The sequence below is a fragment of the Patagioenas fasciata genome, chromosome 15, assembly GCF_037038585.1.
Source record: "Patagioenas fasciata isolate bPatFas1 chromosome 15, bPatFas1.hap1, whole genome shotgun sequence".
Taxonomy (NCBI): domain Eukaryota; kingdom Metazoa; phylum Chordata; class Aves; order Columbiformes; family Columbidae; genus Patagioenas; species Patagioenas fasciata.
Genome location: NC_092534.1, coordinates 9,902,381 through 9,927,047, shown reverse-complemented (window position 1 = coordinate 9,927,047; position 24,667 = coordinate 9,902,381). Strand labels below are relative to the sequence as shown.

General features: G+C 42.4%; 3 protein-coding genes across 11 annotated transcripts; 2 read left to right on the top strand and 1 right to left on the bottom strand.

Annotated features, from left to right (window-relative positions):
- The first annotated feature begins 12 nt into the window (after window positions 1-12).
- ERI2 (ERI1 exoribonuclease family member 2) lies at window positions 13-5,896 on the top strand. Of its 4 annotated transcripts, none has more exons than XM_065850563.2 (8): window positions 23-151; window positions 337-476; window positions 724-815; window positions 1,317-1,473; window positions 2,009-2,109; window positions 2,746-2,827; window positions 3,466-3,554; window positions 3,765-5,896. In XM_065850563.2, the coding sequence occupies exons 1-8, from the start codon at window positions 129-131 to the stop codon at window positions 5,106-5,108; spliced, it is 2,028 nt and encodes a 675-aa protein (XP_065706635.2). In that variant the 5' UTR covers window positions 23-128; the 3' UTR covers window positions 5,109-5,896. The 4 variants fall into 4 exon arrangements, with proteins under 4 accessions (XP_071671235.1, XP_065706635.2, XP_071671234.1 ...); XM_071815133.1 differs by having other exon boundaries at window positions 688-815; window positions 1,362-1,473; XM_065850562.2 differs by having other exon boundaries at window positions 688-815.
- Window positions 5,623-17,549, bottom strand: LOC136108614 (acyl-coenzyme A synthetase ACSM3, mitochondrial-like). 6 transcript variants are annotated; one of them, XM_071815140.1, is made up of 16 exons: window positions 17,439-17,549; window positions 16,982-17,046; window positions 15,001-15,158; window positions 13,671-13,850; window positions 13,202-13,412; window positions 12,286-12,493; window positions 11,904-12,047; window positions 10,899-11,085; window positions 9,939-10,018; window positions 9,468-9,591; window positions 8,880-8,960; window positions 8,098-8,199; window positions 6,915-7,042; window positions 6,697-6,796; window positions 6,121-6,240; window positions 5,623-5,973 (listed from the first exon to the last, which is right to left on the bottom strand). In XM_071815140.1, exons 4-16 carry the CDS (start codon window positions 13,836-13,838, stop codon window positions 5,887-5,889), a joined length of 1,740 nt encoding a protein of 579 aa, XP_071671241.1. In that variant the 5' UTR covers window positions 13,839-13,850; window positions 15,001-15,158; window positions 16,982-17,046; window positions 17,439-17,549; the 3' UTR covers window positions 5,623-5,886. The 6 variants fall into 6 exon arrangements, with proteins under 6 accessions (XP_071671241.1, XP_065706638.2, XP_071671239.1 ...); XM_065850566.2 differs by lacking the exon at window positions 16,982-17,046 and having other exon boundaries at window positions 15,001-15,205; window positions 17,439-17,453; XM_071815138.1 differs by lacking the exon at window positions 17,439-17,549 and having other exon boundaries at window positions 14,973-15,205; window positions 16,982-17,188.
- Window positions 17,550-17,626: 77 nt separating this feature from the next.
- THUMPD1 (THUMP domain 1 NAT10 acetyltransferase adaptor) lies at window positions 17,627-21,333 on the top strand. Its single transcript, XM_065851159.2, has 4 exons — window positions 17,627-17,863; window positions 18,224-18,404; window positions 18,772-19,020; window positions 19,580-21,333. The coding sequence occupies exons 1-4, from the start codon at window positions 17,651-17,653 to the stop codon at window positions 19,903-19,905; spliced, it is 969 nt and encodes a 322-aa protein (XP_065707231.2). The 5' UTR covers window positions 17,627-17,650; the 3' UTR covers window positions 19,906-21,333.
- Window positions 21,334-24,667: the final 3,334 nt, after the last annotated feature.

Here is a 24,667-nt window from a genome sequence, read left to right as displayed (position 1 = left end):
CGATCCGCCGAGCGCGCGGATGAGGGCGGCGCCGCTGCCGCCGGCGGGAGGTTTGAAATGGCCGCCGCGGAGCCCAGACCGCTCCGGGGTGGTGGTCGCTGCCCGCCCGCCCGGGGCTGAAGGCGGAAATGGCCACCAAGCGCCTGGCCAGGTGCGGGGAGATCTCTCCCACCGAGGCCCCTGAAGGGACCGGGGGGTGCGGGGGCGGTGCCCGGGAAGTCGAGGCCTTGTGGGGGGGAAGAAGGTGGGCGCGAAGAAGGGTGGGCGCGAAGGGGCAAGGGGAGGGTGGCCCCTCAGCCCGGGGGTTGGTGCTGAGGCGGCGCCGCTGTGTCGCAGGGAGCTGGGGCTGGCGCGGAGCAGCACACGGGCGCGGAGCAGCGCGGGGGCGGCCCCGGGGCAGCCCTTCGGGTACCTGATCGTCCTGGACTTCGAGGCCACGTGCTGGGGGCGCGCGGAGCGGCGCGTGCCCGAGATCAGTGAGTGGGGGGCAGGGGAGGCGCGGCCCCGCCCGGCGGGGCGGAGGGCGGGGGGGGCGGGTCTGAGCTTGGGCTCTTGTGACTGCGTTCCCCTGTGTTCCAACTCGGGACGTTCCATCCCCGGTTCAAAGCAAATGGAATCATTCCCGTGGGGAGCCCTGACCTCGCTGGCACTGCGGGTTTTGTTTTTCTCGTTCTGTTCTTGTCGCAGTTGAATTCCCAGCAGTTCTGTTAAACACTGCAACAGGGGAGATCGAATCTGAATTCCACACCTATGTCCAGCCCCAGGAGCACCCTGTTCTTTCTGATTTTTGTAAAGAATTAACCGGCATAACACAGGTATATTGTTATTTAGTATTATTTTCATAGAACCATTTTGGTTGGAAAAGACCCTTAAGATCATCGAGTCCAACCATAACCAAGCTCTGGCACTAAAACATGTCCCTAAGAGCCTCATCTACATGTCTGTTAAACCCTCCAGAGACGGTGACTCCACCATGCCCTGGGCAGCCTGTTCCAGTGCCTGACAACCACTTCTGTGAATACACATTTACTAATATCCAATCCAAACCTCCCCTGGTGCAACTTGAGGCTGTTTCCTCTTGTCCTATCACTTGTTACTTGGGAGAGGAGACCAGCACCCACCTCACTACAACCTCCTTTCAGATAGTTGTAGATAGTGAGAAGGCGTACCAGTACAGGCATACCAGTACAGGTGTACCTGTACACCAATAGAATTGCTGTTTACTATCATTTTAAACATGCTTTTAAAGGGCTGAAGTTTTTCAAGTGAATTTCAGTGCCTACTAACACATACAAACTTCTTGTTCTTTCCTAAAGAACCAGGTTGATGAAGCTGTTCCTCTAAACATTTGTTTGTCACAGTTTTGGAAATGGATTCAAAAGATACAGAGGGAGAAGAAAATTATATTCAGTTCAGATGTTCCAAGTCATTCTAATTCAGAAGCAAAACTATGTACCTTTGTTACTTGGACAGGTAAATCAAATTCTGATTTCCTTTTTCTGTGGAATAATACACACAGCAAAATGAACACTTGGTGGTGCTACTGAGATTGCATCGTCACTTCTAGGGAGTAAAAATCCTGTTAGTAGGTATTGAGGATGTGCAATATTGGGATAAGACTGAAAATATTAAATCCATTGAATCCTGATGTGTTCACTACATCTTTGCCTCCAGGGACCAACATTCTATTTTTCTGCTTCACATATAATGAACAGTGGCACCATTCTTAGTGTGTCTAAAAGATTTAATGACGTCTTTGAGCTCTTTACCCATCATGAAGTCATCCTTTACTAACAGGGGGCTTTCACTTTTCCTGATGTCCCATTTCTGCAAGTGTGTGCTTTTCATGTACAAAGACTTCGTTAGCTGGTGCTAATGAGGCCTGATAGCTTGTGCTTCCTGCCCAGCAGCACACAACTTCTCCTATGTGGATAATATGTCCTTTTATGTAGATTTTAGGCCAGTTCTTTAGTGATGGATTATTTGTGTTGGTTGTTTTTCTGTGCAGACTGGGACTTGGGTGTGTGTTTGCAGTATGAGTGTAAAAGGAAGCAGCTGCGAAAACCTGACATTTTAAACTTCTGGATTGATCTTAAAGCAACATACAGGGTGAGAAGATCGATAAACTGTGAAACATTTATACCCATATTATCATCTCAAAAGCTAACTGTATCTGAGGTTACAAGCCAATATAGTATGTTCCAGTGACTAGAGAAACCCATTTGTTTTCTTTTCATGTTGTTATCACTGAACTTCGTGAATTTTATTAGAAATCTTAAGGCTAAGAAAACAACCTGGTGTCATTGTTCGATAAAATACATAGTTCATCGTTAATTTATTACATAGTCCACACTGCAAGACAGTTCTAAGTTGGGGGCTAACAGCACCTCCGTGTGCCTTTCCCTGTGTAGTGAGGGAAACTTTCCAGGAGTCTGCTTGAAACGCTGAGCTGCCCTGTTAAGGCCTTAATCAATGTAAGCCATAAAGTGTAACTGAAGGACTCCAGAGCTAAGACAGAAAGGATTAGTTTAAGACTAAGAGAAGGAATTCATGGTTCTTGCCATTCTAATTTGTTACAGGCTAAGTCCCTTAAGGTCTTATGCTTATTTATCCCAACTGTAAACTGAAGATACTTGACTTGCACAATTGCCATGTGAGATGTATTATTCATAAGGTCATAGTTCTGAAATGGTTTTTACTTCACTTGAAATGCTTTATGCTAAACAGCTGCATTCTATTCCTTAGACCTTCTATAACAGGAAGCCTAAAGGGCTAAGTGGCGCTTTGCAGGATTTAGGGATAGCTTTTGCAGGACGGGAACATTCTGGTAAGTATGATATGGTCCTCATTTTAATATATATATTTATAAAGCTAAATAGCTACTATTTACCTTTAGTTAGCTTAACCAAAGCAGCTAGAAATAGCTAGTCATCACTCTAAATAGTAACTGTTGTTTCCAGGTTATGCAGTATTCTGTCTAACAAAAACATCTAAAGCAGAAAGGCTAGGTGCTTTAAAGATCAGAGCCTGTAATTTCTAGCCTCATGCTTTATTTCTGAAATCCTTCCCAGTACTATTGAGTGCATGTTCAACAGGATCACTCTCTGAATTGCTAGGGCGCAAAAGCAGAGGAACAATAAGGAAAAGTGATTTATAGCTCTGGACACCATATTAGTGTAAAAGAATATCAGCACAATATGATTTTTTTACATGATTAATAAAACGGAGCAAGGGTTTTAAAAATTGCGGACATATATTCAGCTCTATGGATTTGTCCTTCAGGTATTTCAGCACAGGGAATTTATTACTTCCACTTCCCTTTTTTGAACTAGGTAACTATTTTTGAGAGTTCCATCTATCCCTGTCACTTATGTAAGGCTTGCTCAGATGACATTTTTCCTCTAGTAAGAACTATCCCCAGTAGTAGTTTAAAAAGAAGGCATTAATATAACCATACTTTTGAAGGGCTGGATGATTCTCGGAATACTGCCCGTCTTGCTTGGAGGCTGATATGTGATGGATGTGTGCTGAAGGTTACTAAATCTTTGGATAAGGTTAGTAGCTATTTTGTATTGTCCCTTCTAGCTGCTTTGTAACCTGCAATACAGGTGAAAGGTAAACTGTTCAAATAATAAAATTAGCATCTTGACTGTGAATTGAATAGAACAGTCCTAGGCTGATACACTTATTAATTTTGTGCATTGATTCCTAAAACTTCTGGGTATTCACTTTCTCAAATCTCCTTTTGCTTATTGGCTCCCTAGGCACATCCAAAAAATAATTTGTTTTCCAGAACACTGACTATAAACTTTGCTGACAAGACTCCACTGGGAAGTAACAGCAGACCGGAAACATCTAGAGATGGAGCTTGTGAAACAAACTCTCTGGCTGAGAAGAACAACAATGGTATTGCTGGAACTGAGGTAAATTCTAATGTACAAACGGAAGAGACACAGAGCACTCACACAGATTCCTCTGCCCACGTCCACGCTGTGCCCAGCACCAGCTCAAGGACCGAGTTACGCGCTCAAGCCCGAAGCTCTTCAACAGCATCTCCTGCCAGATTTCGTGCTCCCCTGGTGCAGGCAGGGCGGGCTGGCAGTGCTGTGCCGACAGGCGCTCAGCGAGGGCTGGGCAGCGGGCAGGCTCTGAGCACGGCCAGACACAGCCCCCAAGCACAGGGACCAGGCCTGGTGCTCGTCTCCACAACCATCTCCTCCGTTAACATCTCCCACGAGGACATCAGCACCAGTTCTGACTGCTTGGCTCTGCTGACTGACTGGGAAGATGTTGCTTTGATACCAGAATCTCAATATGAACAACATTCAGATTGTGTTCAATTCAACAATAACTCAAGTACAGATATTTTACCTGTGCTTGAAGAGAAAATTATTTTGGAACAATCAGCTGTAATGAGTTCAGATCATCAAAGTTTGGAAAAAACTGTAGTACCTGTGGAACCTCCAAAAACTATCATTTACAAAAGTCCTGATACTACTATCTATAATGCAGGAACAGCACAAAGACAGACTTCAGATTTTTCCACTTTTAAGTTACCATCTGCAAAAGTAAATGCTATTTCAGCACAATCGGCATTAACTGGAAATTATTTTATGCATTCAGAGGGTCCTAAAAGAAAGCCAACTAGTCCAAAAATGTTCCCACCAGCAAAAAAACAGTCTTTTGCTATATACAAAGAGAAAACTGCATCTTTTGATCATTCCTTACCTTTAAGAAGTTCAAATTTGCCCAAAGCGTCTCCAGCCATTCTGAACTCCACAGTCAATTTGGATCAGTCTGTAAGAGCTGTGAAAAATGGAAAACCGACTCCCCCTCTGTGTGAGTGCGGCCGAAGAGCTAAAAAGCTGTATGTGTCAAACAATGGTCCAAATCATGGGAAAGGATTTTTTTGTTGTCCTGTTGGCAAGCACGAAGGCGGTAAGAAAGGCTGTGGATACTTCAAGTGGGAATATGCACTTCTAAAAGAGAAATCTAGTGGTCTCACCCTGAACGCAGACCCTTTGACCCCTCCTGGAACTTACACAACCAATTCAGGGAATTCTTCCAACAAAAAGTATTTGTGTCTTAGACCCTCTATGAGAACTTGAAAATGGATATTGGCTTTTTTTTGGTTCAAATCTTAAATTCAGTAGGTTGATCACGCTTAATATAATCAGGACAGTCAGATTATGTCAGAGATATGTTTGAGAATGGCACAAAACTAACACTGGTTAACACAGATAGAAATGGAAATTGTTCAAACATGGAAAAATATCAATATATCAGAAAGTATCTTGTTAACGAAATATGAGAGAACAGGTAAAACTATGAAGTGCCAACATTAAAGTATGAGCAACTGTTGCTACAAATCTTAAATTTCTGCTTTATCATGTATTTTAAATTCTTTACTAGTCCAGTTCTTAAAGAACATTTTAATGACAGAGATTTTACTTATACTTTTTTTTCCTAAATATACATGTAATGATTATAACTAGCTTTTAAAAATGTATTTAGAAGTTGTTACATTTCTCAGAAGTGATTCTTGAAGCAATAGTGTTCTCTTAAACTTACTGGTTTTTTTTTTATCCTTTAAGTTAAATAACAATAAAGATAAAATGCTGGTGACACTTCATCGAATACTTTATTTAACACACATCAGCTATTGTACTCTTGACTACATGAGCTTCCCATTTCATTTCTATCAGTCTGCCTGCACTACTATCAGCTATTAGTGTAGCACCTGGGACAGCCGAATGCTGGGAATCAGGTAAGAATTTATGCAAAACTAAACTAAGGAGGACATAGTATGTTTTTTATTCTACATTACTGTGTAAATCTGCAATATCTTAATTTGTAAAAAATCCTATTAAAAAGCAACAAGTACTTCTAATCTTTTCTCCACTCCTTCTGGCGCAATTCATTTCTTCTGATCTTCCCACTAACAGTTTTTGGCAGCTGTTGAACAAACTCAATCTATTGGGAAATGGAGAAATTGTAGAACAAAATAAGATACAGTTCACCTAAATTTTTATTTAACTTCAGCAGCATAGGTTTATAAGCCACAGAACAGCATCTGCTGGTTTATAGTAGTGAAAATTATTTGAGTATTTGAGCACTCACCTTCCTAGGATACTTGTATGGAGCAGTAACTTTCTTAACATGGTCTTGTAGCTCTTTCATCATTTTTTCTGGATCATGTGAAGCATATTCAGATCTTAAAACAACAAAGGCTTTCACTACCTAAAGAAGTTATGGCAACAATGGTTTAAATGCCAATTAAACAATATTACACAACAGTAAGATCTGAAACTTTAACCAAACATTTGCTGACAAACTTCAGAGTAATGTATAAGGGCAGGTACAGAAAGCTTTGCCAATGTCTGTGGGTTCTCACTGTTGGTCTGGACTGTGCAGGCAGCTTTTATTCATTTAATAAAGACTAAAAACTGTAAGTATTTGAACTACAGGGAAAGTTTCAAATGATTCTTTTGTTATATGTGATTTGGGGCAATTGCCTTGGTCAGTTTACTCCTGTGCAGATTTTCCAGTGTCTGACAGAGTAGAAATAAGGACTTGAATTTATTTCATTTTATGTTGAAAAAAAAATTCCCTGGATAGACCAATCCTTTGGAAGTTGGGCTTGATTAGCATTGGTATACACAAAGCTACTTAAATATATAATCTTAAGTTGTTTACCTCTCCTCTGATGGGGTCTGGACTGCTGACAACAGCGGATTCCACTACTGCAGGATGCTCCACCAGGGCACTTTCTACTTCAAATGGTCCAATACGGTATCTATAAAATGGAAGAAAGGTCTTTTAGTTGTATTGGATAACACACAAACATAACTTCACACCTTAATCATCTGCGTTATTCAGGTTTAATGATTTATTGTTAATCAGGCTTAAATTACCCAGCAGAATTAATGACATCATCAGCTCTTCCAACAAACCAGAAGTATCCATCCTCATCCATAATCCCCCTGTCCCCAGTGACATAAAAGTCTCCACGTATTGTTGCCTCTGTTTTCTCGGGATCATCCTAGGAAATATTAAATTACATTTTACATGGAAACTACCTGAAAAATACATGCATTTTAAGTTATTTGGTATTCCAGTTATAAAGTATTTCAGGTTTTCAGACGTGTCCATACTGTGGTCATGTGCATCAGATTCAAGCAGGACATGAATAACAGAGAATTACTGATTCACCATTACTAAGTGACAAAACTAGATATTAATAAATTCATAAAATGCAGTAAATGTGACTGACTTAAAATTTTAATCATATTATATTATGCCCCACAGCTTTAGGAACCACTGAAGGTTACAAAAATACGTAGGCTTATGAAACTGAGAATTTGCTTTTAGGTCATTATAATTTAATGATTTCTTTTTCTTTTCTATTTCTAGCATCTCCTGTCTTGAGACTTTTTTGGTTTTCCACATCCATAACAGTTTTAGCTCAGCAGAGCACAATTAATACTTGTTTTTTCTATTGCAAAGGCACCTGATTTCTGCAAGAATTTTTCCAGGCAGTATGCATGGTGTTCCCTTCCCGCATGTTCTGTACTGCTCAGAAGACCTGGGTGTAGTCTGACAGTATCCATAAAGTTTAATAAGGTTTCCTGGTGTCAGAACTGAAAACACTATGTGTTTGTTCGACTGGTTCTTGCACTGAAAATTCCAGCCAACTCAGGAAAAAAACCTGCAAAAATTTCCTCTATGTGAAACACTCCATGAAGCTCAAATCTGGAGGGAAGGGATTTGAACAGTATCCTGCCTCTCAGATGGGGCTCTAGTCCTTAGGCCATGGAGTATTTTGGGATTAGGGGTTCTGTCAAACACTTCCATCTCTATTACAGAAATACCAAGCCAAAGAAAGTGGATTTTTAACTTGTTAGGCAGGACAATCTCATAGAACACTTAACTTTGTATAAGTAGACCAAGCATCTGCAGGAAAAAAAAAAAAAAAAAAAGGCAATCCCTCTTTCTTCCTCACAGGTTTTCAGAGCATACGTAAATGAAATGGGGCATCAGAGTCCTTGTGAGAGAGATTTAACAGGATATCTACTTTAACTGTTGAAATATTCTTACAGCATAGCAAGTAAAAAGAAAAGGCGATCTTGTAGGTTTAACTCTGATGGCAATATCTCCTTCTTTTCCAGGAGGCAGAATATTACTGGTTTCATCTATAATCTAAAAATAACAAAACACAGTGTTATTATCTTGGAGCCAAATTAAAAAGCATTACATTTAGACTATAGAATCTTGCTGCACATTTACAACACATAATCCAAGTAGGTTATTTATTAGGAAATTATTTGGAGCAGTAGGGGGTCTTACTCTGCCAACTGAAGTGTAAGATTATTACTAATTCACTGTACTTTGTGCTGTGTCTTTTACCTGAGGAATGCCAAGTACTATGCAAACATGTAATGAAGTCACTAAGACCCGAGGGAGGATCCCAAGTAACAGGGTGGGAAAATTTACTAACTGAAAGGAAGCCACTAAAAATCTTAACCCATATCACAAATGAAGCTGGTGCTAGAATCTGCTTCAGCAGTTTTGTTATCACCAGAAACAACATCCACTCCCACTCTTCCTTAACTCAGCGGCTTAATTTCTGTTAGTGCCTTGATGTTTGATATCTCACTGCCACCAGTGGGGTGTTGTCTGTGTTGGTGAGGATGGTGCAACAGGGGCGTCCAATTGCTTATTTTGCATGTGCAGTTCAGGGCAGTAACATGTATTTCTCCACTCTTCCATTCACTGCTGAATGACGATACACAGTATGAGTCCGTGTTAGAGCTTTCAGTTCTCCTTAACAGAATGTGATCATGCAAGGGAGAGAGACAGAGTCACCAGAGGTGTGATACCTTGACATCGTACCACGGAGACGGTCTTCCCATAGAGCCACGTTTGATTTTCATTCCTTTAGAATTGCCACAGATCAGCACCTGTAACAAGTGTTGTTGGGTTTTTTTTCCAATTAAACTGTGGCTTGTATATTAAATGTTTAGCTTAGGTTTAAAATACTCAGCTAATATGGTGTACATCTATAAGAAATACTAATTGTCTTCATTATAATCATATATCCGATGCTTAAACTTCTAGAAATACACTATGCCCTCAGAATCATGCCCACAGCTCCAAATAATGTGAGTGCTCTAAATGTTGGTTTTAAAGTACAATTTGGAACGCAGTAATGAGGAAGTTAGTTGTGTTAGTTCCCAATCCAAAGCCCACAGGAATGAAAAACAGGCCTTGGATTTTGGGCGAAGCTGTTATGATTGTTCTATGACTTACAAAATCTACATTTTTCCAGTGTTGGTTATTGCAACTGACCTCTCCCCTAAAAGTCATAACTGTGCATAACCATTTTAATCCCTTGTTTGGCAACCTGCATAGAATTTATTGCTGCATCTGTAAAGCACACATTTTCACATCTGTAAAGCAGAACATACAGTTTCTGTCTGTCCATAGCCTTCATAAATATCCAGCCCAGTCTGCGCTTTCCATTTTTCCATCACCTCAGGGTTGATTGGCTCCCCAGCACTCACACAGTGCCGCAGGCTTCTGAATGTATAGCTTAGCGGGAAAGAGAAAAAAAAGAACTGGCAGTCAGCTCTCTGCTGTTCCCCATTCACCACTGTATTCCTGTGTTGTGTGGTTCTTTCTATGTAAGAGCAAAACGTTTATTGAGTCCTACTCATTCCGTTTGAACTGTATAGTGTTAAATAAAAACATATCTTAAAAAAAAAAAAGTTAAGTTACCCCGTAATCTTTATTCTAACTTTGTTCCTAAGAATGAAGATTCAAAATGTTGAGAAATACACGATCTGAGTTACTGTTATACCACTGTAAAATTGGAATAAAATCAAGGAGTGATGAGCATTTGATCAAAAAGCCAACAAGGATATTCTGTGTTTGCCTACCTGGACAGTTTATGTTGCACAAACATTCGATAGGCAGTTGGAGGAGAACAGAAGACTGTTATGGGAAATCTTGACAGACTCTAGAGAATTTAGAAAAAAACCAGTAAATTTTGCCAATGTACCGAAACCTGTGAGGTCCCATCATCACTGTAAGAGATAATGTAACAATCTCTGCACACACCAACACACAGCAGTTACATTTAATTAATTTCTTCTTCAAAACTCAATCTACATAATTTTACAATTAGTTCAACACACCAGAGTTTTTTGCTCTTGAAAGCTTTAGTTTGTCTTGCAGAATTTATTCATAATTGCAGTTTAAGTAGAAACAAGTGAATCCACAAGGCTACTTTTTTAGATTCTCTCTATGTGGAGAACTGATAGTGTTCTTCAACATATCCTAATATTACCTAGCAATTTCCAGCCATCTAATTAACATGGATAATAAAGACAAAGTAATTCCATGTAAAATGAAACAGAGTAGCCTTTTTCATGAAGAGTTGTGTGCAGAGGGTATGAGAGAATATAATGTTGGTGCCTTTTGTTAAAGAAATTCAACCTTGCTGACTCTTCACTCCTTAACTTTGAATTACATGGTGCAGGCAACTAAAATTCTCATTCGTTACTGTCACTTATTTTAATAACACCACCAAGGTACTCCACAAATCCCAGAACAGCTTCTTGTGTACTTCACTTTTAGGCCTAGTAATGAATGTTTGCAGGTTTGTGCAGTCAAATCCAGAGCAGAGTATACAACGAGACTCTCTGGATGTCAAACATGCTCTTGTTTTGGGGTACATTTGTGCAGCACTCCCTACTTAACCCATGGGCTGCTTACCAGCTAGTGCAAGTTATACCTGTGCTGTGTGCTGCAGCCTGTGCAGCGCCAGGGGAATGAAAACCTGGGCAAGTTCAGCTGGAGAGAACAGTGCTGTTTGTTGCTGTGCTCTCCTTGCTTACCTCCAAGACAATGGCTGGGTTGAAGCGTGGCATCTTATGTACAAACACACATGCCCCTTGAATCCAGGGGGAAAAGACGCTGCTCCAAGCTGACTTTGCCCAGCCCGTGTCTGATGTGTTCCAAAATACATCTGAGGACGTCAAGTCCAGCCAGTACCTGGTAACACAAGGAAATGGTCCACAGTCTCTGTTTGGCAGGAATAAGGCAAATACAAAAATATCAACAAGAGATGTCCCATTGAAGCAAATCCACCACTGGCTATCTTGCATAAACAGCAATTAGGAATGCTGGAATTTCTGAGCAGGAGTTAAGTCACAGCACAGTAAGGATGTCATTGGGATACACTGATGTTGCATTTTTCTAAGGGAAAAATTATACTGATGGACAAGCTAACACCACCTCAGAACATGATGTTCTATGAATATGTATAAGATTGCTGGCGTTTTGCTGAACTCATTTTTAGGGATGAGTTTTTTTGTTTACTTACTTATAGTTTGGTATTTTCTGATTTGTTATTCTTTGCCTATTAAGAGTGAAGTACGTTGTCATAACAATTTTATAAACAACATTGCTTCCTAAATGTAAAGGTTCTGAACTATGAGCATTTTGTTCTTGCAGGAGCTGGGTCTTATCCAGACACACATCAATTCAGAAGCCTAACAGACCCACTTTTTTTCCCTTTTGTGGTACAGGCTTCGTAAACTTGTGTTCACAGTTCAAGGGCAATCTATTAACTATACACAATGAATAATTGACCAAAATTTAAAGAAAATGTTAAAAAGAAGTTAGTGACTATATGACTGCTACAATCTCTATACACTAAGGCAGCTGGACCCAAACTGCCTTACTTTATGGAAAAAAAATAATCCACTTTTTGGGATGTAAAACAACTGCTCTTTTTTAAACTATTGAAACAAAAACTTCTGGTGATAATCTTGTGTTTCTCTTCCTTCTGCTATGTAAATGCCTACAGAAATATGTCTGATTCAAAGTGATATCTGTACCTTGCATTTACTGTCAAGCCAACACCATAGCTGCAGTGGGAATGTTCAGTCATTTTCGGAGATCCTGTAGTTCCACTGGTGAAATAGATGGCCATTGGATCTCGACACTTCGTGTTCACACAGTGGTGATCAGAAGGAGCATTTCTTAAAATAAGCAAAATGATTAATAAAGTGATTTCACAGTGCGACTTTACACATTTTTGAAAATATTTAACCAAAATAACTGTAGCAATCAAAAGTGTCATAAACATTGATATTTTTCCACTGTGTAGTCCTAAAATGGTGAAAATATATTGGAGTGTGCCAACATTTCCTATTCACAACAAACCACTGTGATTTTCTTTCATTATTGCTGTGGCATTTCACAGCGGTGGTTACTCACTTCAGGAGATCTTTAAAGTTCAGCCATCCTTCTCTGTGGCCCTCTGACACAAGCAACTTGAATTTCAGAGACTGGCATTCAGCCCCAACTGAGTCTACAGCTGGTGCCACAACATCACCAGTGATGATACACTTTGCCTGGGATTTCTGTAGTCGATGAAGAATGTCCTTGGATGTCAATTGCTGTGTGCCAGGAATCAGGACAGTTCCTAAAGGGAAGTAAAGGGAATGGATACAGAGTCTCAACATTTAAGAAAAACACTTGTACCTACAAGAAGACTTCAGCTTACTTTGCTCTTTTGAGTGGGACAGAGCTGTATTAAAAGTGTGACTTGGACTTATTTTTGTAAATATGCCAATTATTTGATGGATTAAATGCTATGGGAGGATTAGCACAAGTTAATAAATATTAGGTTGACCGTGGGACACTAAAATAGATCAACAGAATAACTTTCCTTCTTCTGAAAACACTGCCCCTGGACAAGTCTCTCTGGACTTGCCTTCTTTACTGGTAAACACAGCTGCCGCTTCACGAGGTAGACTGCTTGTGTTTGTGAGGCACCAAGGCATTTGGAGTTGTAAATACTGGGAAGCTGAGTATTTAACAGATCACACAGGGGAACATGTGAAACACTTTGTTAAGTGTGGGCTAATTGCAGTGCGAGTTAGCAAGAGAGTGCATTTGTGATATGTCACAAGGAGAATGACAGAGGCACAAGGACTCACAGGGTTTCCTCAATAGCTAGAGTATGTGCCAAAGTCCTAAAAGCACCACCAAGTTACAACTTGAAGCGTGTTTTCGACCAGCCTGAGTTCATCCTCGTTAGCATGCTGATAGTTCTGAGTGCACAAAATAGCAAGGACTGTTTTGACTCACAATTTCTGTATCTATGTACCATTTCTGTGCTTCTACCAACCTGTTCTCATGCAGGCCACATTCACCAGCCACCACTCTGGGATCCAGGGCAGAATCACAATCACTCTCTCCCCCTGTTGCAGACCGCAGGCATCAGAGAGAACATTTGCCGCTTTCCTGGACAGCACACCCAGCTCCTCAAAGCTCCACCTCACCTCTTCTCCAGCACCGTCTACCCACCATAATGCGGGGTTTTTAGACTTTTTTCCCTGCTATAGAACAACAAGGTACAGTACAAATGAGGCACCTATTTACCCACATTCAGTATCACTGGAGTTACCAATTAAAGAACTATTTGGACTCGTGGACAGAACAGGGTGTGGTTTAAGGGATCTACATGCTCAACCTGCAAGAGATGATCATCAGATTATAATCAGAACATAACACCAGCATCTTGGTTATTGGATTTGTCAGATACTCAGCATTAATGACCAGCATTAAATACTTCAGAGAAGCCAAGTAACTGTTACCTTTTCCACTTCAGTCCACCTGTCCAGCACATCTCTGGCAAAGTTGAAGTACTCTGGCACCTCTGGTCTGCTCTGTTGTTTTATGGCTTCATAACTCAAAGAAGCATGAACAGGGTAGTACCGGCTACAAAGCTGGAGAGATCTTCTCACGGGAGCCCACAGCGACATAGTGCTTGGGATCTGCAGTAAAAAAATGCACAGCAGCAAGAGCCACAGTAGTCTCTACAAGGTTATTCCTTACTGATTACCTTTCCAAGAAATCCTACAGTGATACAGATACAAACCTGGTATTAGCCATGCAGTTTCAGAACAGCTTTACTAGTACACAGTGTGTTACACTGGAACAACAATCCCCACTGCCAACTGCAGTAACTGCTGAGGACAGTTGCAGTTCAGCCATGGCCTGTCCTCTGCTCTCCAGTGACCACCGTGCAGCTGAGATGCTGACCCCGCATTCAACCAGCAGCACTCAGCCATGTCACTGTGGCAGTTGTCCTATAAGTCACGTTCCTTCCCTTCCCACAAGTCCCGCTAATCTTGTAGATCACATTTCAGTTGCCTTATACAGCAGAGAGGCACTGAATGTGGCCCAAACACTTCAGCTCTGACTTCTGTAAATGAAATGTCTGCTACTGACTGACAATACACAAGTAACAGCGTGGACCAAGATGTTGCACAGATAATCCAACAATCGTGCATTAATTACTGTCTGACCGCAGTGTCATTTGGTTCAAAGACATTTACAGTTTTTATAGTTTATCAGCACTGGGGATATCTTGGTTGACAGGAATAAAATTAACGTAGCAAAGCCCTGAAAATATTCTATGTATTGATGTTTTAAGCATTATTTTGAAGTGTGATCAGCAAAAAGTGTCACTTTATAAGACAGGGAAATTTTAAAAGACTGTCTGAAAAAGGATCCAAAATTAAAAGCCTTATTTCTCAAAGAAAATCAACTTAGCAGGAGGCCTGAAAACTCTGAAGTCATTATTTTCATGCATTGTCAACTGTCTTTTATATACAAAATAATATAAACACTGCCAGTTCCTTATGGAATTAATAGCTATCCAGTTCTATTATAAAATCATGGGATTTTAGTCATTCAGTAAAGCAAATGGACGTTTTTTGGATCTGTAACAGTAAGTCTGTGTATGACAAACACAGAAGAGAAACCCAGCCAAAGGAAAGACAGAGAAGGACAGGGAGAAGAGGGAATATGGACAGACGAGGCAAATCAGTTCTGCTCCAGTGCTAGAAAATGTCCTGCCCAGCAGCTTGCAGGACCAGGTGCAGGTCAGTTACCTTCAAAAAGGCCTCAATCCCAACTTACTGCCTCTCCGCGTTGCACCAAAGTGGAGCCTTCTCGGTGCTGGGATGTGTCACAGCTTTGACTCCGTCCACAAAGCTCAGATTCCTGACCACATGCCTGTTCTTGTACTGTTACTGTGTCTGGTGACCGACTCCTGCGCTCCTCACGTGCACTTTGGACTCAGACAAGGGGAAACAAAGTCGCAGTGAGAAGACCTGATAGGTTTCTGCAGAGCTCAGAGAGGAAGTAGAAAGTGTGAGTACCAAATCTCCCCTATTTCCCTTTCCTCCCCTATTCCCACCCACCAGCCTGTGGAGGAACACAGTCATAAGACCACTACAGCCAAATCACATCTGTTACACTCTGCCTAGGGCAACACAGGAGCAACAGCCTTACAATTGGCTTCATGACTACACCGCTCAGCAGGCAGGTAACCACAGGTAACCACAGCAGTTCAGCCCTGACAACAGCATCAATTCCTGAGACGCTGCAGCTGCTGCCTGGAGCAGCTGTGTTAATACCTGGTGACTTGTGAGGTGTTGCAGGGGCTCTGCCTTGTGCTGAAAGAGCACGCGGTGACGTGGTGCTCCGGCATTGCTGCCTCCTCTGCTCCACTCCTACGGGAGAGGCAGGAGGGAACATCTGCTGTCCCTTCTGCCATCCCGGCCAAAGCCCAGCACCACTGGTGCATCCCTCTACCTTCAGTCTCTCCTGCAAGGATGTCACTCACTAGGGAGCTAGTGACAGCTGTAGCTTAAATCGGGGCATTTAGATTTGTAAGAATTTGACTACCAGAGCCCTAAATTTCTCCTGCTGTGTCTCCATGCTCGGTCTGTAGAGAGATTGCTAACACACATTTACGTCTTTGGAGCTGATCAGCGAGGGTGACACTGCAGTCTTTCCAGGCACTTAGGTTCTGTACTTTTGCCAGGACTCCCTCCTGGGATTCTGCCCATGTCTGTTTGTAAACAGCACACTCAGAGGAGATGCTAACCAGCTCCCTGAAATGTTCACTGCAGCAGAAACAAATTGGTTCAAAACAGATTTCCCCAAACAAAGCTGGTCTCTGCCTAGTAGTAAAGGGAGACCTACAGTCAGTCTGCAGCAGTGACATTTCAAACAGCTCTTTGAAAGTCATGCGACAAAATCTTCCCAGAGGAAAGGCAAAGGAACACCCTTAAAGGGATTCCCTAACCAGAAAATCACATCACCCCAGAGGAGGCACGAATGTTGAGAGAGAAAATAACAGCAATGGCTTGTGATAGGAACCAGTGAAAGTGCCAGGAATACATTGGCAAGGAGGTTTCCAACTTAGGAAGAAAGCATAACTTTCACGGTGATCTAACCTGGAATCTATTCTCTTGGTACAGCATAAAACTGCACCCATGGGTATTTCCTAGTACCCCAGCACTTTTCACTACAAAAGTAACCCAGTTATGTTCTGAGTGGTTAATTGTATTTCCTCTGCATCACTCACAGCTGCCTGTAGAAATTCCTCCTCCTATTTCAAACATGTCCTGACATGCCCAACTCCAGAGAGTTAGCACTATAATTCACCAGAACTTTGGGTCCTTCACACAACCCCAGTGCTGCAAAGCAGTCAATAATCCCAGAGCTGCTGTAGAATTAGATGAGCCTCAAAGGCTTTGCAGGAACAAATTTTCAGATAAGATGTAAACACCACCTCCTGTTGCAGTTGTAACCGATAAATACTTCAACTAATGAAGTTTCCTTTTTTTCCTACTTTAGCCCAACTGGATTCTCTGAATGTAAATAATATGATAGTCCTGTCCCTAGTGAGACCCCCTCAGCTGTCTCCTCTACCTGTTTTCACAAAATGTTGAGCTACTTAATTTCCTCCCCTCCCCGTAATTGTTCAAGAATCGCAAGAGTTACTGCAAGGAGAAGAGGCTCTTGTGCACGATACCTTCCTTTAGAAACTACCATGGACCATGTTTTTGCTGTCAACACATGTTCTCTAGTACCTCAGGCCCAAATTTACCTGTATAAAGTTTCTGTTTCAGTGTGTCCCTCGACACCGTGATGCCCTCAGGAGCCAGGCGGGAGCTGGGGAAACAGCACACGCTGCAGAGCGGGAACTGCTCGCTCCCCGGCCTCAGACAGCAAACACCTTTTTCTCTCCTCTCTCCTCCTCTTCCCTCTCCTCGCTGCTTTTAATTCAGGAATCATTAACACAAACCCAAACTTTAATCTCAAACCTGAAGTTCAGGGGCAGAAAAAAATATCAAGGGCTACGAGTGACCGAGTTTGACCACTTCTGAGTCCAGAGCGCCGGCCCTGGGCCAACCGCTCGCCCTGTACCTGGCGTTTGCCAAGTCTGAGGTGAATTGTGATTTTTTTTGGGGGGGGAGGGGAGAGGTTGAGCCTCCAGGGCGCTGCACTGCACTGCACTGCACTGCCTGCAGCAGAGAGGGGCCTGGGAGCGGCTGAGGGCCTACCTGGGGCCCGGCTCCCCGGCGCAGCACGGCACCGCAGGGACCTGAGCCGGTGCCTGGACCCGGTGCCCGGTCACCGCTGTCCGGTACTCGCAGCCCGGCCGCGACAGGAGGACTCGAGCACCGCCGGGCCGCAAGGCGGCGCTATCCCGGGCGGGTGGCGCGGCGGTGACGCCATCGCGGCGCGCGGCGGCGGCGGGAGCGGGCGACAGTCAATGGCCGCGGCGGAGCCGGCGGCGCGGAAGCGGCGGCCCAAGGGGCACTTCGCGGCGGCGGGACGGGCCAAGCGGCCCCGCGGCGGCGGGCGGCAGCTGGAGGCCGGCATGCGCGGCATCCTCATCACCTGCAACATGAACGAGCGCAAGTGCGTGGGGGAGGCCTACAGCCTGCTCGGCGAGTACGGGGACCTGCTCTACGGGCCCGAGCAGGTGCGTACGGGCCGCCCGGCCAGTCGCTCGGTGCTAGGGCGGAGGCGGCCCTGAGGCCGGGGAGAGCGGCCCCCTCAGCTCCTGCCTCCCGCAGCCTGGCAGCGCTAACGCCGGCGGGGCGGGGAGCGCAGCTCTGTGAGGCCTCCTCTCCCTTTTTGTATGTAAAAAACCATCGATGGTCCCCGCACACACGAAAATGCCGGTTTCTTTGAGCAAACCCCAGCACAGCCCTGCGGGTCGGTTGAGAAAAGGCCCCTGCCCGTCCCCTTCAGGGGCGTGTGGCGGGCCCTTGCTGGTAGATTTTTAAATTGTGGGTGCTGTTACTCGGTACTCACCAAACAAGATGTTCCTTGTGTGAAGTTTTCAGATCACGAGGAGCGGCTGTCCGGAAGCGAGAGGGAGGAGGATGAGGATGATGTTGAGGCTGCCCTGAAGAAGGAGGTCGGCCAGATCCGCACCTCAACGGAGCAGAAGCTGCGGCGGTTCCAGTCGGTGGAGAGCGGCGCCAACAACGTGGTCTTCATCAGGACCCAGGGCATAGGTGGGACATCAGCCAACGCTGCGTAATGCTGTGGGGATAGACTGCTCTGAACGGTGTTAGTAACAGGCCACAGAGTGGGACTTCAAAGAAAGTCATGTATACTGAAAAAATGCAAGGCTCTCCTTCCCTTTGGCATTGCCACTGAATTTTGTCATTAGTGGAGTCGCTAAAGGTAGAGGAATCTGCTTGGACAAAATAATATTTGATTATCCAGTTTTGGTAAAGCGAAACAACTCTTTACAGAAAAGGATTTGAGGCTGACAGCAGTGCAGCCAAGCGTGCATTTCCCCAGTTCATTATTTAGAGTGGGTAAGGAGGGAGGAAGTGCCTTCAATTTGTTTCTCATGCCTTGCTGTTTTTCTTGTAGAACCGGAGAACCTGGTGCACCATATACTAAAGGACATGCATGCCACTAAAAAGAAGAAGACAAGAGTCATTCTGCGCATGTTGCCTATTTCTGGAACTTGCAAGGCTTTTATGGAGGATATGAAAAAATACGCGGAGACATTTTTTGAGCCTTGGTTTAAAGCCCCTAATAAGGGTACTTTTCAGATTGTTTACAAAGCTCGTAATAACAGTCATATGAGTAGGGAAGAAGTAATTAAGGAATTGGCAGGTACGTATGGATCTCGCACTTTACTAAAACCAAGTATATAAGTAGCCCACGACTGCATGCATAACATAGGTCAGATCACTACAAGTGGTCTTAATGGGCATATGTATTTGTTGCTTCTCTAAGACTTAAAAAAGCTTGACGTCAATATTCCTTGTTGGTGTTGATGTCTTAAGAGGCAACAAGCAGAAGAGAGTAGAGCGTTGAATATAATTTGGAGTGTTTTAAAATGTGCTTTGAAATGACGGCTATCAGATTTTCTCTCTGGATGTTATATTGAAATAATGTGGTACTATTTCCATTGAATATATGACTCAGAAAATAGCTCCACCTTACTTCAGTATTTTGTTTCTTGGTGGGATGATTTTCAATTACTTTAGTACTACTGGTGGTATATGCCAAGAGTCCTGCTGTGTTCTGCTATTTTAAGCAATTAAAAACCGAGTAATTGGTTACAACTAAGGGCGATGCTGCCTCCTTTCTCTTTTCTCCTTTCAGTAGGAGATGCTTCTGCTCTGAAACAGCTTTTCCAGCATCTTTTAAACTACATTTTGTTTTACAGGAATTGTGGGCAGCCTCAATCCAGAAAACAAAGTCGATCTTAATAACCCACAATATACAATTGTGGTGGAAATAATAAAAAACGTCTGTTGCTTAAGTGTGGTGAGAGACTATATTCTGTTCAGAAAATATAATCTCCAGGAGGTGGTGAAGAGCAACAAAGACACACAAGAAAACCCATCAACTCTGACAGAAGACCAGAGCTCAAAGGTAGTAAAACCAGAAACTGAGGAGGAGGAGAAGAGCTCACAAGAAATAAAACAAGAGAATGAGAATCACAGTGAAACAGAAGCTGAGTCCAAGGGGAGTGATGTGCTGACAGTATAGAAAATGTGGTAGGAGGAGAAGAAAACACAATTGAAACCCAGTAAAGTTGCCCTAGAGTTCTGAAAGGGAATTTTAAAGAGGAGAGTGGGTTTTGTTTTGAAATCTTGTTTTTAAAATCCACGTGTAAGAATTTTAATGCTTGTTGCAGGTGGAGCTGACTTTACAGCAGATAAAAGAGTGCTCAGGAGTGTGTCACCTTTGTGCTGAAACTTGCTGCTGTTCTTCTAGGGCTCTGTTCTGCATTGCCTTTACCCAGCACAGAAAGCTGTGTGCATGCATATGTAAATGTGGCCATCCCGAGGTATACGGACTCCCCTGTGTTATCTGGTGGCTACAGAAATCAAGAGGCAGTGCAGAATCAGCTCTGCCAGGAAGTATTGACAGAAGTGAGAGATCTGAAAAAGAGGGTTGCTTGCAGAGGGTTTTTAACAATGTGATCTGACAACTGGTGTGACTGCAGAACTCGTACATTTTTCTGTGTGAACAACAGAATGAGCTAAAACCGATCATTTCCTGTATGATGGAGGGTTTTTTTTATATATATATATATATATACATATATATACACATACACATAGCTCTACAAGGATATGCCAAGTCTTGAAGGGGAAGAACTGCTCTATCAAAATACTTGAATATTATGAGACGATTCAGAGTAATAGATTTGACCATTGTAGAACCGTAGAAGTACAATGCAGGCATTGCAGATGGTCTTAGCAAAAACTACATGTGTGTTTACATTAGCTGTGCATACAGCAGTTGTTGGTTTCTAGGAAATGCAGTAGTCACTGAACAGAATCCTTTTTAATAATTTCCTGCAAATCAATAGCCTTTTGCTGCTCTTTTCAAAAGCTTAATCCTTGGGGGAGGGGGGGGTAGTTATAAAGTCTTTTTTTTTTTTTTTTTAGATCTCAAAATTTGAATTTAAATACTGTTTGGAAACTTCTTATGAAAGCAGCTCTCCATTATATGATACTGGATATGGGGAATTAAGTTTGATACTTGGTACAACTTTAGCTTTACAGTAATAATTTTGTTTCAGTTTGAAGGTAATGATAGTGAGTCTTCGTGTTGTCTGTCTGTTACAGCAGCTTTTTCAATATCCCAGTGACACTTAAAAAACAACCAAAACCAGTGCAGCTATAACCTGCTTTCCAGTAGGGTTTTGAATATGCTTCCTGTACAACTGATTAGCTTTAGTTATTTCACTTTTGGCATAAACGCCTGTGGGTTGCTAAAGGGAAAAGACTCATCTTGAAGAACACTTGTTACTTGTCTTGGTTTAGTGAAAAGCATGTGTTCAAGTGTTTGATTTATACTTTCCTCTTCTCTCAAAATTGTTTTAGAATTCGGAAAATTAAGATGACTTTCCCCCCAGTCCTGTCTCCCTTACCATCCATTTATTAAAACTCTGCTTTCTTACCTCCATCCGTGTTTTCTTTACATTTTAAAGCTTTTTATGTGGATTAAAACCAGCAACATCTAGATCACACAGGAAAAGCCATTTGAGACCAGACACAAAGGCCAACAGTGAATGTTTATTGGTGCCTGATGTCAGTGATGACAACTCAAGACAGCCTACTGACGTCACTAAGGACAAAGACAGACTCATGGGGGTTCTGTCATTTTTTTTCTCTCTCACTCATCTGTGTGTCCACAGGACCTCCAGGTCTTCAGAAGAAACTTGAACAGCTACCATTTGTTTTTCAGGCCTATGTCTGACATTCAGATGCTGCCTATGCTGCAGTCTTCAACATGTCCACATTTTTACTTCTGATTTTTCATAACTTGCACTTACTGAACATTTGTTGTTAACACATTAATTCCTAAATCTTGAGGCTTTCAAGATTCATACAAGCAGGGCTCAGCTGAACCTGTTTTCTAATACATCTTTATTTCTCACCTATTAACAGCAGCAGATGATTCACAGTCACTCAGAGCTAAGACTGAAAATTTGCTCAGAAAGGGGGACATGCGGGGATAAAGAAAAGCAAGAGGAAGACTCATTCACCAGCCTTCCCTCCAGCCACATCATGCATAAAGCAGCCTCTACTATCGAACTTCATTTTGTGCAGAGACGTGAAACCTCATGCACATTGCAAATGGGTATTTCCAAAGCCAAGATATTTACACAAGATAGAAAACCAAACTAGCAACTACCATTTTAGAAAGGAAATGAAATGGGATTAAAATCCCCAAATAACTCCCATGTTAGGAATGTTCACTTCTCCACATAGGTGCTTTGAGCCATTTGGCAACAGTACTCTTTGCTCTGTGTTAGACTAAAACTCAGAATGGCTTGAAAAGCCAATCTCACAGCTTTAGTGTTTTCCAGTACGGACTTGCCTTTCTTAAGGGTCACACCAGTATAATTAAAACATTAATTTACATGTTATTTAGTTCATTTTTCATTTCAATAGTGAAACAAAGTAGGGGAGAGGTTTAAGTAATACCAGTAACTCCTACTGATTGTAAGCAGGTGGCAATATCCTGTGCCCAAGAGTCACACAAGAAAAATCCTTCCTGTATTATATTCCTATTCAAAGAACAATCACCTTGTGGTTATGCCGCCTTAAAACAGCTAATCTCATAAACCTGAGAAGCTTAGTTTTGTGGCCTACCTGGAAAACAACATGAAATACGAGTAACTGGTCATTGTGAGCATGGTGTTCTTACATTTAAGATTTCTCTCGGCATGTACAAAAATACATGTGCCCCAGAACCATGGAACAAAAATGCTCCCTATAGCTGCCTTTACCCAAGCAGGGTCTGACATGTTCCACGTGATGCCTGAGGGAGTCAAATTCACCCAGAACAAAGGTGGCAGATACAATGGAGTCTGCAAGCAGAGATTAAAAAAATATGTGGTGTTTGATGTGTGTGTGTGTTTGTTTTCTTAGAAAGCCATGGTAAAGTTCATCCAAAACTCAAGAGTTCAACGAAATGCCTTTTGCCTAGCCTTTATACTGATGGTAAAGGTAAAGGAAATCAAATGGCATCCTAACTAATTTATTTAAATACGTTATTCAGCCTAGATTAACAGTTCAGTAGTTTCTAAAATGGAGCTGTATACCATAATCGAACAAGATCCTTGATTCCTGGGTACAATTCAGCAAAGGGGACCAAAAGAAATGTCACATACAGTATTGGGGGACCTTCATCATCTATCATAATTTTATCACATAGAAAACCTCTTCTGTTTGCCTCACATTTCAGAGCTGTAAAGGCATAACCATCTGAATACTTTACCTTCCAACCCCAACCAAAGCTTCCATAGGAACATTCAACCATTGCTGTCAGTTGTATTGTCCCTGGGATGATGATAACACCAGAAAGTACAATAAAATGGGAAATTTTTAAGGTATTTTTCACTTTCAGTCCTGATCACTTCATAGCTTCTCCTGATTTTTTGAATACCAGCATCATTCAATACAGAAATGAGAAGAATGTAAAAGAAGTCCCACACCCCTGAGCTTGACTACAGATATGCAGATCTGAAGTGCAAAATAGCTTCTGTTGCTACAAGATCCTTTGCTCCAGTCACAATTTAAGTAGAAAGCAGAATCTGGGGGCAGTAAATGCTATCAGCCTGAGCTTAAGTCTGTTGAAGGTAAATCAAACGGACTGAAGACAACCACGTTGTTTTAACACAACACAAACCACAGAAAGCGAAAGAAAAATTATGAAGGTAATTCTATCAGCCATAAGAGACTGGCTCTGTCAGCACCTTTGATTGTCAAATGTTCAAGCTACAAAGTCAAATAAGAAATTTCATTGTTCAATGAATTGTTAACCAACTTTCAGCATAGAAATTAACAGTTTACAGACCATTAGGAATGATACAATTCACCTGTTTGCACACGAGCCACGTTCAGCAGCCACCACTCTGGGATTTGGGGCAGCATCATTAAAACTCTGTCTCCTCTTTGCAGACCACGTGGGCCAGAGAGCACGTTGGCCACTTTCTGGGACAGGAAGCCCAGCACTTCAAATCTCCATTTTGTTTCATCTCCTTTCCTAATTATCCACCAAAGAGCTGGGTTTGTTGGCCCCTTCCATTCCTACACAGTGAGAGTGTTGTGTATAGGAATGAAAGGGGTCTTTTCCAACCTAAATTATTCTATTATTCTATATAGATGCAATAAGGGTATAATTAAGGATCAGAGCCAGGAACCAGCCAGAGATGCTGCTAGAAACAACAAACACAGCCAGCAGCCATGGCAGTAATGGACCATAGAGAAGCAGAACCAGGCTGTTAGAGCCCATGTGTGGAATCTCTGCAGGTATCAATGGCCAATCTTCCAGGAAAACCACTGGATTGCCGTGTGTTAGGGTTATCTGAAAGCTTTCAAGTCAATTTTGCAAACTGAAAGCAAGCTCTGAAATTACTCAGAAGTAAACTGTCCAATGTGGAGTCAGTGTCTTTGCACAAGTGGTGTACAACCTCTCCCTGTCTTCTGTGTCTCACTGCGGACTTGGAGCCAGCTCCTCCAACCTACTGATGTAGAGTTCACTGTGACGAGATGATCCTCCCCAGCTTGGTAAATCCCATATGATATTCTGAAAAAGCAGACACTCAAAGCTGAAGTAATTATAGGCTACCTGTCTCTCATTTTAACACTTTTAAAAAAGGGTACACAGCAGACTGTCTGAAGTGACACTGTTTACTGATGTTAAGATGATCTGAAAAGGGAATGACCCCATTTTTCTTATCTGTCTGCTATTTAATTGGTTCTGCTTCTCCTCTTACTATTTTTCAACC

What these genes read in the sequence shown, in the direction of transcription:
- ERI2 (XM_065850562.2), top strand. Translation starts at nt 129, where the DNA reads ATGGCCACCAAGCGCCTGGCCAG. An exon ending in AATTAACCGGCATAACACAG is followed by an intron (nt 816 to 1,316) that starts GTATATTGTTAT and finishes TCTTTCCTAAAG; the next exon opens with AACCAGGTTGATGAAGCTGT. An exon ending in TGCAGGACGGGAACATTCTG is followed by an intron (nt 2,828 to 3,465) that starts GTAAGTATGATA and finishes ATACTTTTGAAG; the next exon opens with GGCTGGATGATTCTCGGAAT.
- LOC136108614 (XM_071815140.1), bottom strand. Translation starts at nt 13,838, where the DNA reads ATGTCGCTGTGGGCTCCCGTGAGAAGATCTCTCCAGCTTTGTAGCCGG. An exon ending in TGTGGCCTGCATGAGAACAG is followed by an intron (nt 12,494 to 13,201) that starts GTTGGTAGAAGC and finishes ACTTCCCTTTAG; the next exon opens with GAACTGTCCTGATTCCTGGC. An exon ending in GATGTCATTAATTCTGCTGG is followed by an intron (nt 6,797 to 6,914) that starts GTAATTTAAGCC and finishes TCCATTTTATAG; the next exon opens with ATACCGTATTGGACCATTTG.
- THUMPD1 (XM_065851159.2), top strand. Translation starts at nt 17,651, where the DNA reads ATGGCCGCGGCGGAGCCGGCGGCGCGGAAGCGGCGGCCCAAGGGGCAC. An exon ending in CATCAGGACCCAGGGCATAG is followed by an intron (nt 18,405 to 18,771) that starts GTGGGACATCAG and finishes TTTTTCTTGTAG; the next exon opens with AACCGGAGAACCTGGTGCAC. An exon ending in AGTAATTAAGGAATTGGCAG is followed by an intron (nt 19,021 to 19,579) that starts GTACGTATGGAT and finishes TTTGTTTTACAG; the next exon opens with GAATTGTGGGCAGCCTCAAT.